The sequence below is a fragment of the Carlito syrichta genome, unplaced genomic scaffold (assembly GCF_000164805.1).
Source record: "Carlito syrichta isolate Samal-C Ts95f unplaced genomic scaffold, Tarsius_syrichta-2.0.1 Scaffold303134, whole genome shotgun sequence".
Classification (NCBI taxonomy): Eukaryota; Metazoa; Chordata; class Mammalia; order Primates; family Tarsiidae; genus Carlito; species Carlito syrichta.
Genome location: NW_007247230.1, coordinates 58,764 through 72,624, shown reverse-complemented (window position 1 = coordinate 72,624; position 13,861 = coordinate 58,764). Strand labels below are relative to the sequence as shown.

The window sequence follows — 13,861 nt, the reverse complement described above, 5'->3', positions numbered from 1 at the left end:
CAGTCTGGGCGACAGAGTGAGACTCCAACTCAAAAAAACAAAAAAACAAAAAAACAAAAACAACAACAACAACAAAAATGGGGATAAACACTTGTCGTTATTTCTATTTGACAGGTGATGCAATGAGGCTCAGAGAGGTTAAGTAACTCACTCAAGGCCACATAGCCAGGAAGAACCACTGCTAGGTTTTAAACCCTGGAAGTGTGCTCTTCGACTTCAGGCTATGTGATTTGCAAGTCTAAGATGTCGTGATGAAAGTGCTTGTATTTCTAGGATGGGGGCTCATAGCCCAGGAAGCTCTCCCTACTCAACCCTTCCAGGCTGACCTGCAGCATCCCCTCATCCTAGCAAGGAATCAGGAAGGCTCTAACTAGTCTCCCTCTGCTGGTTCTGCCTGGCTGGGAAGGCAGCTCCTGTGCCCTCTTCTCTTGGGAATAGCTCTGTAGTCATAGCAGTATTAAAATTCATGAAGATGTTAGTCTGGGCAACACAGAGAGACCTCATCTCTATGAAAAAATAAAAAAATTAGCCAGGCATGGTGGCACATATAGTCCCAGCTACTCAGGAGACTGAGGCAGAAGGATCACCTGAGCTCAGGAATTTGAGCCTGCAGTGAGCCGTGATCGTGCCACTGCACTAAGACTGGGGTAGAGTGAGATGCTGACTCAAAATAAATAAAATAAAATTCATGAAAATATTATCACATGACACAGGGAAGCTCATGATAAAAGGGGTTACCAAGCCTGTGCTCAATTAACAAGTAAATGGATGGATAGAGATGAGATAATGAACCTCTCTCCACAAACTGTCAGAGGAACCCAGGTGGAATCTAAGAAGAAAGCAAAAGAAACATCCAAATAGGTGGAAAAAAATGGTGTTTAGTCAATACGGTAAAGCTCGTGCCCATTTCCCTTTTTATCTTTTTAAATCTTTTTTCTTATTGGCATCCAGTCCATTTCTTTTCTCTTTTCTTTTTTTTTTTTGAGTTGGAGTCTCACTCCATCGCCAAGGCTGGAATGCAGTGGCACACTCATGGCCACACCAGCATCAACCTGCTGGGCACCGGCGATCCTTCAGCCTCAGCCTTCCAAGTAGCTGGAACTATAGGCGTGCGCTACCACACCCAGTTCATTTTTTATTTATTGTAGAGATGAGGTCTCACCAAGTTGCCCAGGCAGGTCTCAAACCCGCGAGCTCAGGCAATCCACTCGCCTTGGCCTCCCAAAGTGCTGGGATTACAGGCTGAGCCACCGAGCCTGGCCCATGCCCATTTCTTATAGGAAAATCTCTCGGGTCTTAATTCAGAGCCTATGGATTGCTACTTTACACACAACTGTAACATACTTAGAATGCCCTTCCCCTGCATCCAGCTTCTCCAAATAAGCCTCCATAGATTCTCTCGGTTAAAATCAAACCCTCCTTCTCTCTTCTCTGGTATAACAAAGTCAAACAGATCCTGATTCAAACCTCAGCTTTGTTATTCAAAGGCAGTGTGATGTTTTGGAAGTTATTTAACTCCTCTGATCCTTAGTTTACCATTGATGAAATGGGGATAAGATCCCTGCCTGGAAAGTTTATCCCTGCCTAGGATAAATTGAGCTGCTTCGTGGAAGGCAGCCAGTGTAGTACCGGCACACAACAGGTGCTCAGTAATGACTATTGTCCTTTATGCCTCTGCTAACGTCTTATCCCAGACTATCCTGTATTCGGGTTATCTGTTTGTGTGTATTTCCCAGGCCAGAAAGTGAGGTCTGTGAGGAGAGGGGTGTGTCTGGTTCATCTCCGTGTTCCCTTGCCATACATAGCCCATGCCCTGTCCCTCTAACTTACCTACTCTCAGCATTTTTTTTTAAAGAGATGGGGTCTTGCTATGTTGCCCAAGTTAGTCTTGAACTCCTGAGCTCAAGCAGATCCTCCCAAAGTATTGGGATTACAGGTGTGAGCCACTGCACCCAGTCCCAGTTTGATTTTTAACTCACCCACAGTGGTGATGGGCCGGCGGTAGGGTAGTAAGCCAAAGCTATACTGAAAGACGCCGCGGCCATGGAAAAGTGGGAAGGAGATGCTCATGATCTTCTGCAGCCGGTTCTGGATATTGCGCAACCAGGAGCCACAAGAGTTCTCAACCTGGTCAAACAGGTCATTCTCCCCAAAGGAGAAGATCGGCACCAGAGGCACCCTGGAGGGAGACAGAGGAGAGAGGGCATGTGGGAGGCCCAGAGAAGGCTGAGCAGAAAGGTCCCCTTGCTTCCCGGGGGGACTCTGTGGTCGGAAAGTGGCACAGAGGACGGAGCCCTGGGTCAGAAGCAGGAGGCTTGGGTTATCTCCCAGACCTGCAGGGCTCCCCTCTCTGGCCTTGGGCGGGTCCCTCTCAGGGCCACAACTTCCCAGTTGTACCATGATAGACCAGAATGCTTCCGAGTCCTCCCAGGTATAAAAATCTGCAGTTTTTTCCCCTAGAGAAATCTCTCCCACCCCAGCCAGCACCCGTTTCTCCGTGATGCTTCACCCCAAGGTAGGAGAGCCACTCGACAACATGCCCCATTCTTCTAAGCCAAAGGTCTAGGGCCAGCTTCACAGAATATGTCCCTTCCCACCTAGTCCTCTGTAGGGGAAACTTTGGAGACACCAAAGTCTAATCTCCATTATGAACGAACTGAGAATCTCCCAGACAAAATAGAATCTGCATTCATCTCTGCTGTCTTCCCACCAAAATATAATAACCCTCGCCAATCGCCAACAGAACCCAGAGTGCTCTTCCCAGAGGCTTGATACCCGTGCATTAAGGCGAGCTTGATAAAGCCCTTGCGGTTCCTCAGCAGCAGCGTGAAGGCTCCAGGCCTGGCATCCAGGGCCTCCTGGGCGCCCCCGACAATGACAGCCAGCAGGTTCCCACCACCCTTCCTGCTCAGAATGTGAGCAGCGCTCTCCTTTTCTGACGTGACCAGCCCTAGGGAGAGAGGAAGGTGGGTCAGGCATGGGGCAAGGGAACAGGACTGTGAGGGGGGTGTAGCCCCAACAAAGAGATCACCAGCAGTGCCAACAGAGGCCTGGGGTCCCCCCACCGCATCCCACTCCTGCTGGGATTTCCCTGAGTTCTCTTCCTCTTCCCAACCCCCTCACCGGGCTCAATGCCCAGCACAGTGCCGCAGGAAGCGCTTCTTTGGGTCTAACCTCCTTCTGCTACTGCACATGCTCTTGGAAAAAGCACAGAACTGTTGCCCGTCTCTAATCCCTCCTCCGACATCTCCAGCCTCATCTTCCTGAGCTACCCAGGGGTGGAAGGACTCACCCGAGCACATGATGTATTCCCTGAAGAAGGGAACCCGGAACCACAAGGTCAGCATCATCAGATGAGGGCGGATGCCCGGGAAGACCGATGAGAAGCCAGTGCTCTCGGTGCACAAGTTAGTGAAGGCTCCAGCCGCCAGGACCCCGTGCGGGTGGAAGCCTGCGATGTAGTTCCTGGAGGGGTCCAGCTCCGCGGTCTTGACCAGCTGCAGGGACAGCAACCCTGTGAGCCAGCGCTGGGCCCGTGTGCCAGCCCTGGCTCTGCCTCTCACTAGGGTGACCTTTTAATCACCCTCCCAGTCTCAGGTTCTTCACCCACATGTCTGGCCACCCTGAGTCCTTAGGAAGATTCAGACATGGGGTGTGGCAGCCCCTAGTGACACTGCAGTGCGGGCTGTGCCCCAGGTTCCATGCCGGCTTTGGACAGAAGACTTCCCCCTCCCCCCAGGCTCTTCAGCTATAAACTGGCAATACAGCATCGGGCCCTGTCCCTGCCTCCACCTAGAGCTGCCAAGAAGCCTGGGTACCATGGTTCTTGGAACCACTATCAGGAGAGGATGTCACGCGAAAGCATCAATGGGCCACACGGGGGCGCCACCACGCCAGAAGAACCCCATTTGAACGACACAATAGGTCTTTAACTGTGGGTTCCCCATCCCTGGATTCAAGCAACCTCAGATGGAAAACATCAGGAAAAACAAACAAACAAACAAACAGATGGTTACGTCTGTACTGAACATGAACAGACTCTTTTTCTTGTCCGTGTTCCCTGAACAACACAGTATAACAACTATTTATATAGCATTTGCGTGGCACTAGCTATTATTGGTAATCTAGAGATAGTTTAAAGTACGTGGGAGGATGTGGGTAGGTTACAGGTAAATATTATGCCTTTTTATAGAAAAGAACCGAGATCCATGGCTTTGGATATCTGTGGGGGTCCTGGAACCAACCCTTCACAGATCCTGGATGATTGTTTAAGAACAGCCCTGGGAGTGAGTATTCCTCAGGCACATCAGGAGAGGATTCCTGTTGGGTCCAAGGAGCGTGCAGACCAGGAGCTGGCTGTGGTCTTGCTGGCCCCCAGTGCAGCCAAGTGTCTCTTCCTGTGGCTCTCTGCTCCCCCCTCACCAGCCTTTCATTGCCGGCTGTCTACTCTCTGCCACTGGCTGGCTCAGCGACTTGTCCCAGACTGGTCAGGCCTGCAGCATGGAGGGTGAGGCCAGGTAGACTGAGTGGGAGAGGGAGTGACTTGTTGTTAGCTGCTCTTATGAAGTGGGATCAAGGTGGAAGGGGGAGATCTGAGTGAACAAGTGCTGTTCGTGGTCCATTGCTGAACAGCCTGTGCCATGCAGCTGAGTTTGCAAAGAATATTGTTGTGGACAGTGATTGTAAGGGAGTGGGTGGACAATCCTTTTCCCACTCCACAGGGACTGCGGGGCCACCCTTTTCAGTGCTCTATGCTCTGGGAGACCCAGCCATCAGAGTCCAAAGGGTCCCCAGAGTCCCTGCACAAGTCCCCTCCCCTGGGCAGAAGGCTCCCTGGCAGGACTGCCCAGGCCCTGCAATCTGCTCTCCCTCAGGACAGGAGCAGCCCTCTCTGCTCCGACTCAGCTTTGCCAGGGTGAAAGTGCTTCCTGTCCTCAAGCTGAAACTTTCAGCCGGTCCTCCCTGAAGACTTTTGTTGCTGCCTGTCTGCCCTCCTTCAGAGCAGCCTGGAGGCATTAATAGGGTCCTGAGCCGGTCTGCCTCATCTCCGCTGGACAGCTCCATGTTCTCTTGTCCTTGACCTGGACTTGGCCTCTGCAATCTCTCCACTCCCTGCCCCCCATGCACCCTTTGGGTCATTCACTGACCCTTTGCAGAAGGGCTGCAGGGACTACAGGTGGAGGGCATCACCCCCCAGACAAGGACAGACCTCTTCCCTTCATGCAGCGTGGGGTTTATTAGAAATGAAAATACAGCCGGGCTCGGTGGCTCAGCCTGTAATCCTGCACCTTTGGGAGGCTGAGGTGAGTGGATTGCCTGAGCCCATGGGTTCGAGACCCACCTGGGAAGCGAGACCTCATCTCTACAGTAAATCAAAAAATCAACCGGGCGTGGTAGCGCGCGCCTGTAATTCCGGCTACTCGGAAGGCTGAGGCGGAAGGATCGCCACAGCCCAGCAGGTCGAGGCTGCAGTGGCCAGGAGCGGCCACTGCACTCCAGTCTGGGTGACAGAGTGAGACTCCAACTCAAAAAAAAAGAAAAAAAAAAAAAAGAAATGAAAATACAGGCAGAGAAATCTCTGTTATTCTCACTAGGAAGGTACTTTCTCAGACCAGGTGCTGGTGTTTCTTTAAAAACAGACCCTGAGGCCGGTCATGATGGCTCAAGCCTGTAATCCCAGCACTTGGGAGGCGGAGGTGAGAGGATTGCCTGAGTACAAGGGTTCGAGATCAGCCTGGGTCACTTGGTGAGATCTTGCCTCTACAATAAATCAAAAAATTAGCCCGGTGTGGTGGTGCGTGCCTGTAATTCCAGCTGCTTGAAAGGCTGAGGCAGAAGGAGTGCCTGAACCCAGCAGGTCAAGGCTGTAGTGGCCACGAGTGTGACGCTGCACTCCAGCCTGGGCGACAGAGTGGGACTTCAATTCAAAAAAAAAATGGTGAAAAACTGACCCTGACTGGGGGCAGTGGCTCAGGCTTGTTATTCCAGCACTTTGGGAGACTGAGGCAAGATGATCACTTGCGTCCAGGAATTCGAGGCAAGCTTGGGAAACATAACAAGACTTTATCTCTTAAAAAAAAATTAAATGAAAAAAACCCAGATCTTGCTCAATGTACTGAAATGCTTGCTTAAGAATTTTCATTCTCCGCTAAGTTGGAGGGTAACTTTGTGCCTCCATAAAGATAATTTAACAATACCTATCAAAGCAAAAAATAATAACTGGTTTTTTTTTTTTTTTTTAGTCTGGGTCTCACTATGCCACCCAGGCTGGAGTGCAGTGGCACGATCACAACTCACAGCAGCCTTGACCTCCTGGGCTCAGGCAATCCTTCCGCCTCAGCCCCCCAAGTAGCTGGGACTACAGGCATGTGCTACCATGCTCAGCTAATTTTTTGATTTTCTTGTAGAGATTCTGTCTCACTATGCTGCCCAGGCTGGTCTCGAACTCCTGGGCTCAAGTGATTCTCTCACTTCAACCTCCCAAAGTGCTGGGATTATAGACGTGAGCCACCACGTCCAGTGGGGGTTGCTATTATTTTTAATTGATATAATTCATATACCATAAAATTCACTCTTTTAAAGTGTCCAATTCAGTGGGTTTAGTATATTTAGAATATGTGTAACCATTACCATGAATTCCAGAGCGTTTTCAACACTTTAAAGAGTAACCCATACCCATTAGAAGTCACTGCCCCTGGTGCAGTGGCTCACGTCCATAACCTCAGCACTTTGGGAGGCTTAGGTGAGAGGATTGCCTGAGCCCATGGGTTTGAGACCAGCCTAGGCAACTTGGCGAGACCTCATTTCTACAATAAATCAAAATATTAGCCAGGCGTGGTGGCGGGTGCCTGTAGTTTTAGCTACTTGGAAGGCTGAGGCGGAAGGATCACCTGAGCCCAGCAGATGAAGGCTGTGGTGGCCATGAGCTTGCTACTGCCCTCCAGCCTGGGTGACAGAGTGAGACACCAGCTAAAAAATAAAAATAAAAAAAAAGTCATTGCCCCTCTCAGTTCCTGTCAACCAAAAATCTACTTTCTGTCTCTATGGATTTGCCTGTTCTAGACTTTTCACATAAATGGAATCACACAATATGTGGTCACTGTGTCTGGCTTCTTTCACTTAGCATGATGTTTTCATGAGTCATCCACATCGTAGTGTGTCAGTGCTCCATTCCTTCTTATGACTGATCACTAATCCATTACACAGATATTCCACATTTTGTCTGTCCATCCTCCAGTCAGTAGGCATTTGAATTCTTTACACCATTTGGCCATTACAAATAATGTGGCCAAGAATGCTTGTGTACAAGTTTTTGTGTGAAACTGTTTTCAATATCCAGTTGATGGGAGGCCACTTTTAATCCCATGACCCTCCTCAGTCCCTGCCTAAGAGATCACAGCCCTGAACAAGGCTCTCCAGGAGAGAGCATCTGGACCTTGGGAGGGAGGGAGGACTGTGAGGGATTGTATCTCTCCATAGCTGCCCAATCCCCTCTACAAGTGATCTCGTGTCCTCTCACATCCTGGGACAACCAAAAAACCTTGAGAGACTGCTGTCCTGACAGTTCCTTTGCGGTCCACAAAGCACCCACACTACTAACTTGTTTAACACCCACCATGGCCTTAGGAAGGCCAGCTGGAATGAGATGCCCCCATGACAGCAAATTGCAACGCAGAGACCTGCCCAGAGCCACACAGGTGACTGGGGTCTGAGTTCTGCTATGTCCTGCAGAGTGCATTGGAGACAGCAAGGGGGGCCAGGAAGCCCTTGGTTCAGACCCAGGACATAGCCTGACGCTGAGGACTTTCTCTGGGGCTTCTTCCTTTTGGAAGGGCCAGAGCTTCCTCTTCTGGGAGAAAGTGACTCTGCACCAGCAACCTGCCTTACGGCCTACTTGCGTACCTAGGTTACTTGGCAGATTAGAAATGCCGGGCATTGGCCAGGCGCAGTGGCTCAGCCTATAATCCCAGCAGTTTGGGAGGCTAAGGCGAGAGGATTGCCTGGGCCTGAGGGTTCGAAACCAGCATGGGCAACTTAGTGAGACCTCGTCTCTACAATAAATCACAAAAATTAGCCGGGCATGATGGTGCACACCTGTAGTTCCAGTTACTTGAAGAGCTAAGGTGGAAGGATCGCCTGAATCCAGCAAGTCGAAGTTTCGGTGGCTGTGAGCTTGCCACTGCACTCCAGCCTGGGTGACAGAGTGAAACTCCAACTCAAAAAACAAGAAAACAAAAAAACGCCGGCCCTGCAGGATATGATTCAGTAAGACCGGCTGGGTCTTGGGCATCTGATTTATGACAAATTTCCCAGGGGATTTGGATGCACATCAGAGTTTGAAAATCACTGCTCTACCCCAAAGGAAGCCCCCTCCGGGTTCAAGCAGTTGGTAGTGTGTGTGTGTGTGTGTGTGTGTGTGTGTGTGTGTGTGTGAGACTTTTTTTTCCTGAATGGTGCATAAAATACTGATATACTTTCCCATTGAGGGTATCTCAGAGTTGAGGAAATACAGAAAGTATTTCTCTGAGAGTTGGAAAGAGTGCCAGAGGTGGTGCACACTCCCAGTCCCTGCGATGTGCCAGGCCCCTTGCTTACGCCAGTCTACTGCATCCTTCACCAACCCCTTGAGGCAAGTCTTGGTACCACTGCCCCCACTCCACAGATGAGAAAGCAGAGGCACAAGGCTCAGTAGCTCACTCTAGTCACACAGCTAGCGCAGAGCCAGGGCTTGCACCCCATGTGTGTAGCCAGCAGACTGCTGTCCTGTAGGAGTCCCTTAGTGAAGGGAGGATTAATGGGGTGAGAGGGTGCACCCCAAGTCAGAGCACCAGCGCAAGTGATGTGACTCATGCCTGGACAACTCAGGTGGCAAAGGTGGAACAGGCGGATGTGGGGTGGGCAGGGGTCCAGAGTATAGGGACTTGCAGGTTGCAGCAAGAATGGAATTTATCCTAAGAGCGATGGGAGTCCCTGCTGCAATTTAAATCATTTTACGAGGATTATTCTGGCCGCAGTGTAGAGGATGGACTGCAGGGGCTGCTGGCAGAGCCCAGAGAAAGAAATGTCTGTGTCCCAGACAGTGGTCCGGACTTAGGGCAGGGGGAGGAGAGACGGGTGAGGCTGGGAGTTTAGGAGACAGACCCCAGGCTCTAGAGCAGTGGTTCTCAACTGGGGAGATGTTGTGTCCCCCTTATCTCCCTCCTCCCACTGAGGACATTTGTTTTGTTTTTTTTTTGAGTTGGAGTCTCACTCTGTCGCCCAGACTGGAGTGCAGTGGCCGCTCCTGGCCACCGCAGCCTCGACCTGCTGGTCTCCGGCGATCCTTCCGCCTCAGTTTTCCAAGTAGCCGGAATTACAGGCGTGCGCTACCACGCCCAGCTCATTTTTTGATTTATTGTAGAGATGAGGTCTCGCTGCCCAGGTGGATCTCGAACCCACGAGCTCAGGCAATCCACTCACCTCAGCCTCCCAAAGGCGCGGGATTACAGGCTGAGCCATTGAGCCCGGCTAAGACATTTTAATATCTACAGATATTTTGGTTGTCACAGCTACTCCTGGCATTGAGTGGTTTAGACAGCCGCACAATGAAGAGTGATACAGTTCCACATGTCAATGGTTGCCAGGTGGAGAAAGTCACCTGAAGAGTTGCCTGGCATGGGGGGGGCACAGAAAAAGAAAATGAGTGGGAGGCCCCTCAATCCCTGAGGGTCGTCCCTAGGGCTGAGGAGACAGCTGTGCTCTGTGCCAGCTCCCTATGCCTATGGCAGCACTCCTGGGAGTGTCTCTGGAGACAGCCCTAGTGCCATGTGAAGGAAGACCTCACGGCAGAGCCTTCCCAGGTGAGAGGAACCATCTCAGGAGGAAGTGAGCATCCTAGACTGTGTAAGCTGAGGTTCCTGTTCTGGTAAGAGCTGACCACTGGAGTCCTACTGACTCAGGTTAAGAGAACTGAGTGAGCTGAGAGGCCGTGGGTGGGGAGGTTGGGCACGAAGTCCCTAGTGGCACCTGGTAAGCTGTAGAAGAACTGACGGTTGGTCACAGGTGTGTGTGGGAGGGTGAGGTCAGGAAAGTGACCGGCCTTGTCTAAGCTTGGTTCTGACAATGACAATGGCCAGGGCTATATGGGCAGCATTTCTTGACAGCAGGTCACAGCCTGGCCACAGCCCTTCGTCCCCCTATGGCCTTGGCCTGTGTAGATAGTGTGTGCTCAGATGATGAAATCCTCACGGCGGGGGGAACCCCAGCTCCAGGGTGGGTCTCTGGCATGCAGGGGAGGAACAGATCCTCCTGCACAAAACATTGTCTAACTTTCTTTCATTAGCTCTTTAGGAGACCAAGATATGACCTTAGAAAGCCCCCAGGCCTGGAAATGATTTCTGAATTCTGCCTGAAATTCCACCATCAGGCGCTAGTTCATAAAATCATGGTAGGAACTGATAAAGGCTCAGAAATCATCAGAGGACTACGTGCATCTCACAGGGGCAATGCAGAGGTTTGGAAAGGCGGGAACTCCCTACCTTCTGCTCACCCCAAGATCCCCACAGGGCCTGCGCAGTGAAGGTGTGTGGAAGGGTGGGAGAGTCTACCTGCTGAGAGTCTGCAGACCACTGTCCCACCCCGCAGGCCCCAGCCTAGGATGAGCAGAGTCAAATTGAACATCATCTCGCCCCCTGCTGGCCACTCTGAGGTACTGACCACCCTTGGCTGGTGGGTCTCCAACGGGCCTGCAGCGTGCAACAATCCTGAAAAACTGTGCACATAGAACTTCTGTAAATGGAGATCCATGTCCCAGCAGTGTCACTGGTGCCAAGGTTGGGAATCTCTCCTCAAGAGCCACCTGTCTGGGGCAGGAGTAGGAAGGAGAGTGATGAGGGTAGGTACAGAGCCGCCTCAGCATCCTTTCTGCCAGACGTGCAACTGGAAACCCTCCAGGTGCAAAGATGGCCTGGGTCCTGATCGCAGGGCGGATGCTATCATTGGAGGCCCCTGGCCTGCCTGAAGACACCCCTGGAGAACTTTCAGTAGGGCCTTCCCAGTTCGTGGTGTGGCCTCCAATGGCCTCCACCATCCGACCTGAGGCCACCCCGCCACTCCTGCCTCATCTGCAGGTTCACCTTCTGCGTCAGTCATGCTGAACGGCGGACTGCGCTCAGGACCAGGACCCACACTGCACAAGCTTCTGGGCCTGTGCTTATGCAGTTCCCTTTACCTTCTTTCCCTGCTGAGCTCAGGACTCAGCTCACAAGTGGAAGGCGAGGCCAGAACCAGACCCTAGAAAGCTCCACTGGAAGCTTGACCCTACTGGAGGCTTTCTCTGTCTTGGTCCCTGATGTCACATTCACCTCCCCAGGATGGCCCACAGCACACTTTCTGGGGAAACTCTGACCTTCCTGGCACAGACAAGGGAGCCCCAGGCTGGAAAGGAGAGGCAGAGAAGGGAGTTCAGAATCTCAAAGCTCAGAGATCCCGGAGTGGAACAGGGGACTCTGCTCATGGCACACCCATGGCTCTCAGAGCCAGCAAACCCTGCCTGTCTTTGCTGACAAGACCCGGGAGATGGTCCTGCAGAGGAAGCCCATATGGGGGGGGACTGTGCCCCCACCGCCTGCCCCACCCCCCAAGCTGTACCTCACTCTTCCCTTCCACATCCACCACCTGTCATGAGCGTGGGGCTCTCTGTGGCAACTCCTGCTCTCTGCCTCGCCCCACACACCCCTGCCCTTCACCCTAGAGGCCCTGCTCCCTGGGGTGTCAAAGGCTTCTGCCCTTGGGTTGTTGCTCAGCCTTTGTGGGTCTTTCTTGTGCCCCAGGACTCTCCTGAGGGAGCAAGGCGGAAGCCCTGACTCTGCCACTGAGCCCCCATGACTTGGGCAAGTCGCTCAGCTTCTGTGGGCTTATTTCCCCCACTCCTCCCCCTTGATCAGCCGGGGAGCTTCTTTCTGGAGGAGCAGGAAGAGGCGGGGCCCCTGGATGGGGTGTGAAGTTCAGCACGACAGGTTTCTAGGCACTCAGGCCTTCCTGAACCTGTGGTCAGAGTCCCCACTGACTCAGTAAGATAACGCTATCAGTTTCCTGAAAGCCTACAGGGTGCTTCACCTGCTTTGTCTCATTGAGTCCATACAACCCCGTGAGGGATGTGGCATCACCTCCTTTTTACACATGAGGAAACTGAGGCTCAGAGAGACAGCCTAACTTCACCCAGGTCATCCAGCTGGTAGGGGACAGAAAAGAGCTGGGGTTGGCATCTTGTCTGTCCAGCTCCAGAGACCGTCCCTGCACCCTCCTTCTCTCCTGTTTCCAGAGGTGACCAGCTGCCCCTGCCCAGCCCTTCTCTGTGTCCCTCTGCCTTCCCAGTCTACCTCATCTGGCCCATAAACCTTCACGAACTGGCTGCTCAGATCAAGGGTTTTGCCTATGTAGGATTCCACTAGAGAAGCTGAAGGCTCTGCTCATCCAGATCCAGTGATCTGCTCTGCACCCACCATCAAGTCCAGGGCCAAGTGTCCACCATGACCACAAGGTGCCAGCAGTCAGAGAGCCAACAATGTGAAGGTACTCAAAGTAGGAGGGGTCAGAATGGGATGAGGCTTTGCCCGAGGACACATAGTATGCCAGAGCCAGGGCAGGATGGAGCCGGAGAACAGCTCAGGGCTCTCCCCGCTGTATCTCTACCCATAATCAATGTACAGACTTTGCATCTGCAAAAGAATTTGCTGTGTGTCCCTGGGAACACCCTGTCCTCTGTATGGGAGTCTCATCATTTGTATGTAAGCACAGGTCTAGCTGGTCTCTTAGGACTTGTGAACTTGTTATCTTCACCCCAAACCTGGCTGTTGATGGGTCTGCACCATTAAGACACATGTGCACGCCACCCCATGTGTCCCACAGAACTCTTTCAAGCAGTGCACGCTCACCAACACTTGAGCTGGCCCCACATCCACGTAGACAGGAAACTATGATCCCAGAGGAGTGGGACCATCCCCCAGGCCACATGGTACCGGAAGCCAAGGCTCCTGCCACGCAGCCCAGTACCTGCTCCCTGATCGCAGGGCCACATGCCCCCTGTGGAGATGGGAGCACCATGGCCCTGGCCACAGTCCAGCTCAACCCCAGTACTCACCGAGATGGGGAAATAGTCCCTCATGTATCTCCATATAGTCCAGCACCGAGTCCACTGGACACGCCTGCCCCCCCGCCGCGGCGTGTCCCGGTCCAGATACCACCACGCTGCGTACAGCAAGGCCAGGAACCAGAATCTTGTGAATAGGAGGCCTATGAAAACCACAATGCAGATCTGGGCTGGGAAGGAAAACAGGAACAGTTAGGGGACAGAGGTCTGAGAGAGAGGCAGGTGACACTGCCAAGACTGCGCTCTCCCTGTCTGCCCAACACTGGCAGCACAATACTGTCCAGTCCTCAACCCCCAGAGGAAGAGGACATCTTCTCACACCTTCAAGAAGGAGACATAGGCTCTGAGATGGAATGCTGGCAGCCTAGAGTCACACTGGGAGCGTGAGTTCGAGCCCAGGTGGGCCTAACTCTAAAGCTCGTTTTGTTCCCACTGCACTAGGCTGCCCTATTCACTCCATTGACCTCCCTACAACCTCCCAAGACTTGTGTCTCCCCAGTAAAGTTGTCTGCATTCACGTACTGCTCAATAAATGGTGACAACTGATTGAATTAATTGTTCGAGTTTCTACCTTTTGGGGTCTCAGAGCAAAGGAAGACCCTTTTCTGCCCAGCCCTCTTTCTGATCATACTCTTCCTGTCTTTTCTTTCCTTTCTTTTGGAGTTGGAGTCTCACTCGGTCGCCCAGACTGGAGTGCAGTGGCCGCTTCCGGCCACCGCAGCCTCGACCCGC

General features: G+C 52.3%; 1 protein-coding gene across 1 annotated transcript in view; it reads right to left on the bottom strand.

The window, feature by feature from the left end:
* MOGAT2 (monoacylglycerol O-acyltransferase 2) overlaps positions 1–13,861 on the bottom strand; it is a 17,062-nt gene that overhangs the window by 984 nt on the left and 2,217 nt on the right. The window contains exons 2-5 of the mRNA XM_008057820.1: positions 13,121–13,299; positions 3,293–3,497; positions 2,776–2,950; positions 1,980–2,179 (exon numbers count right to left, since the gene is read on the bottom strand). Coding sequence (XP_008056011.1) covers positions 1,980–2,179; positions 2,776–2,950; positions 3,293–3,497; positions 13,121–13,299 — 759 coding nt within the window. The remainder of the gene's footprint in view (positions 1–1,979; positions 2,180–2,775; positions 2,951–3,292; positions 3,498–13,120; positions 13,300–13,861) is intronic.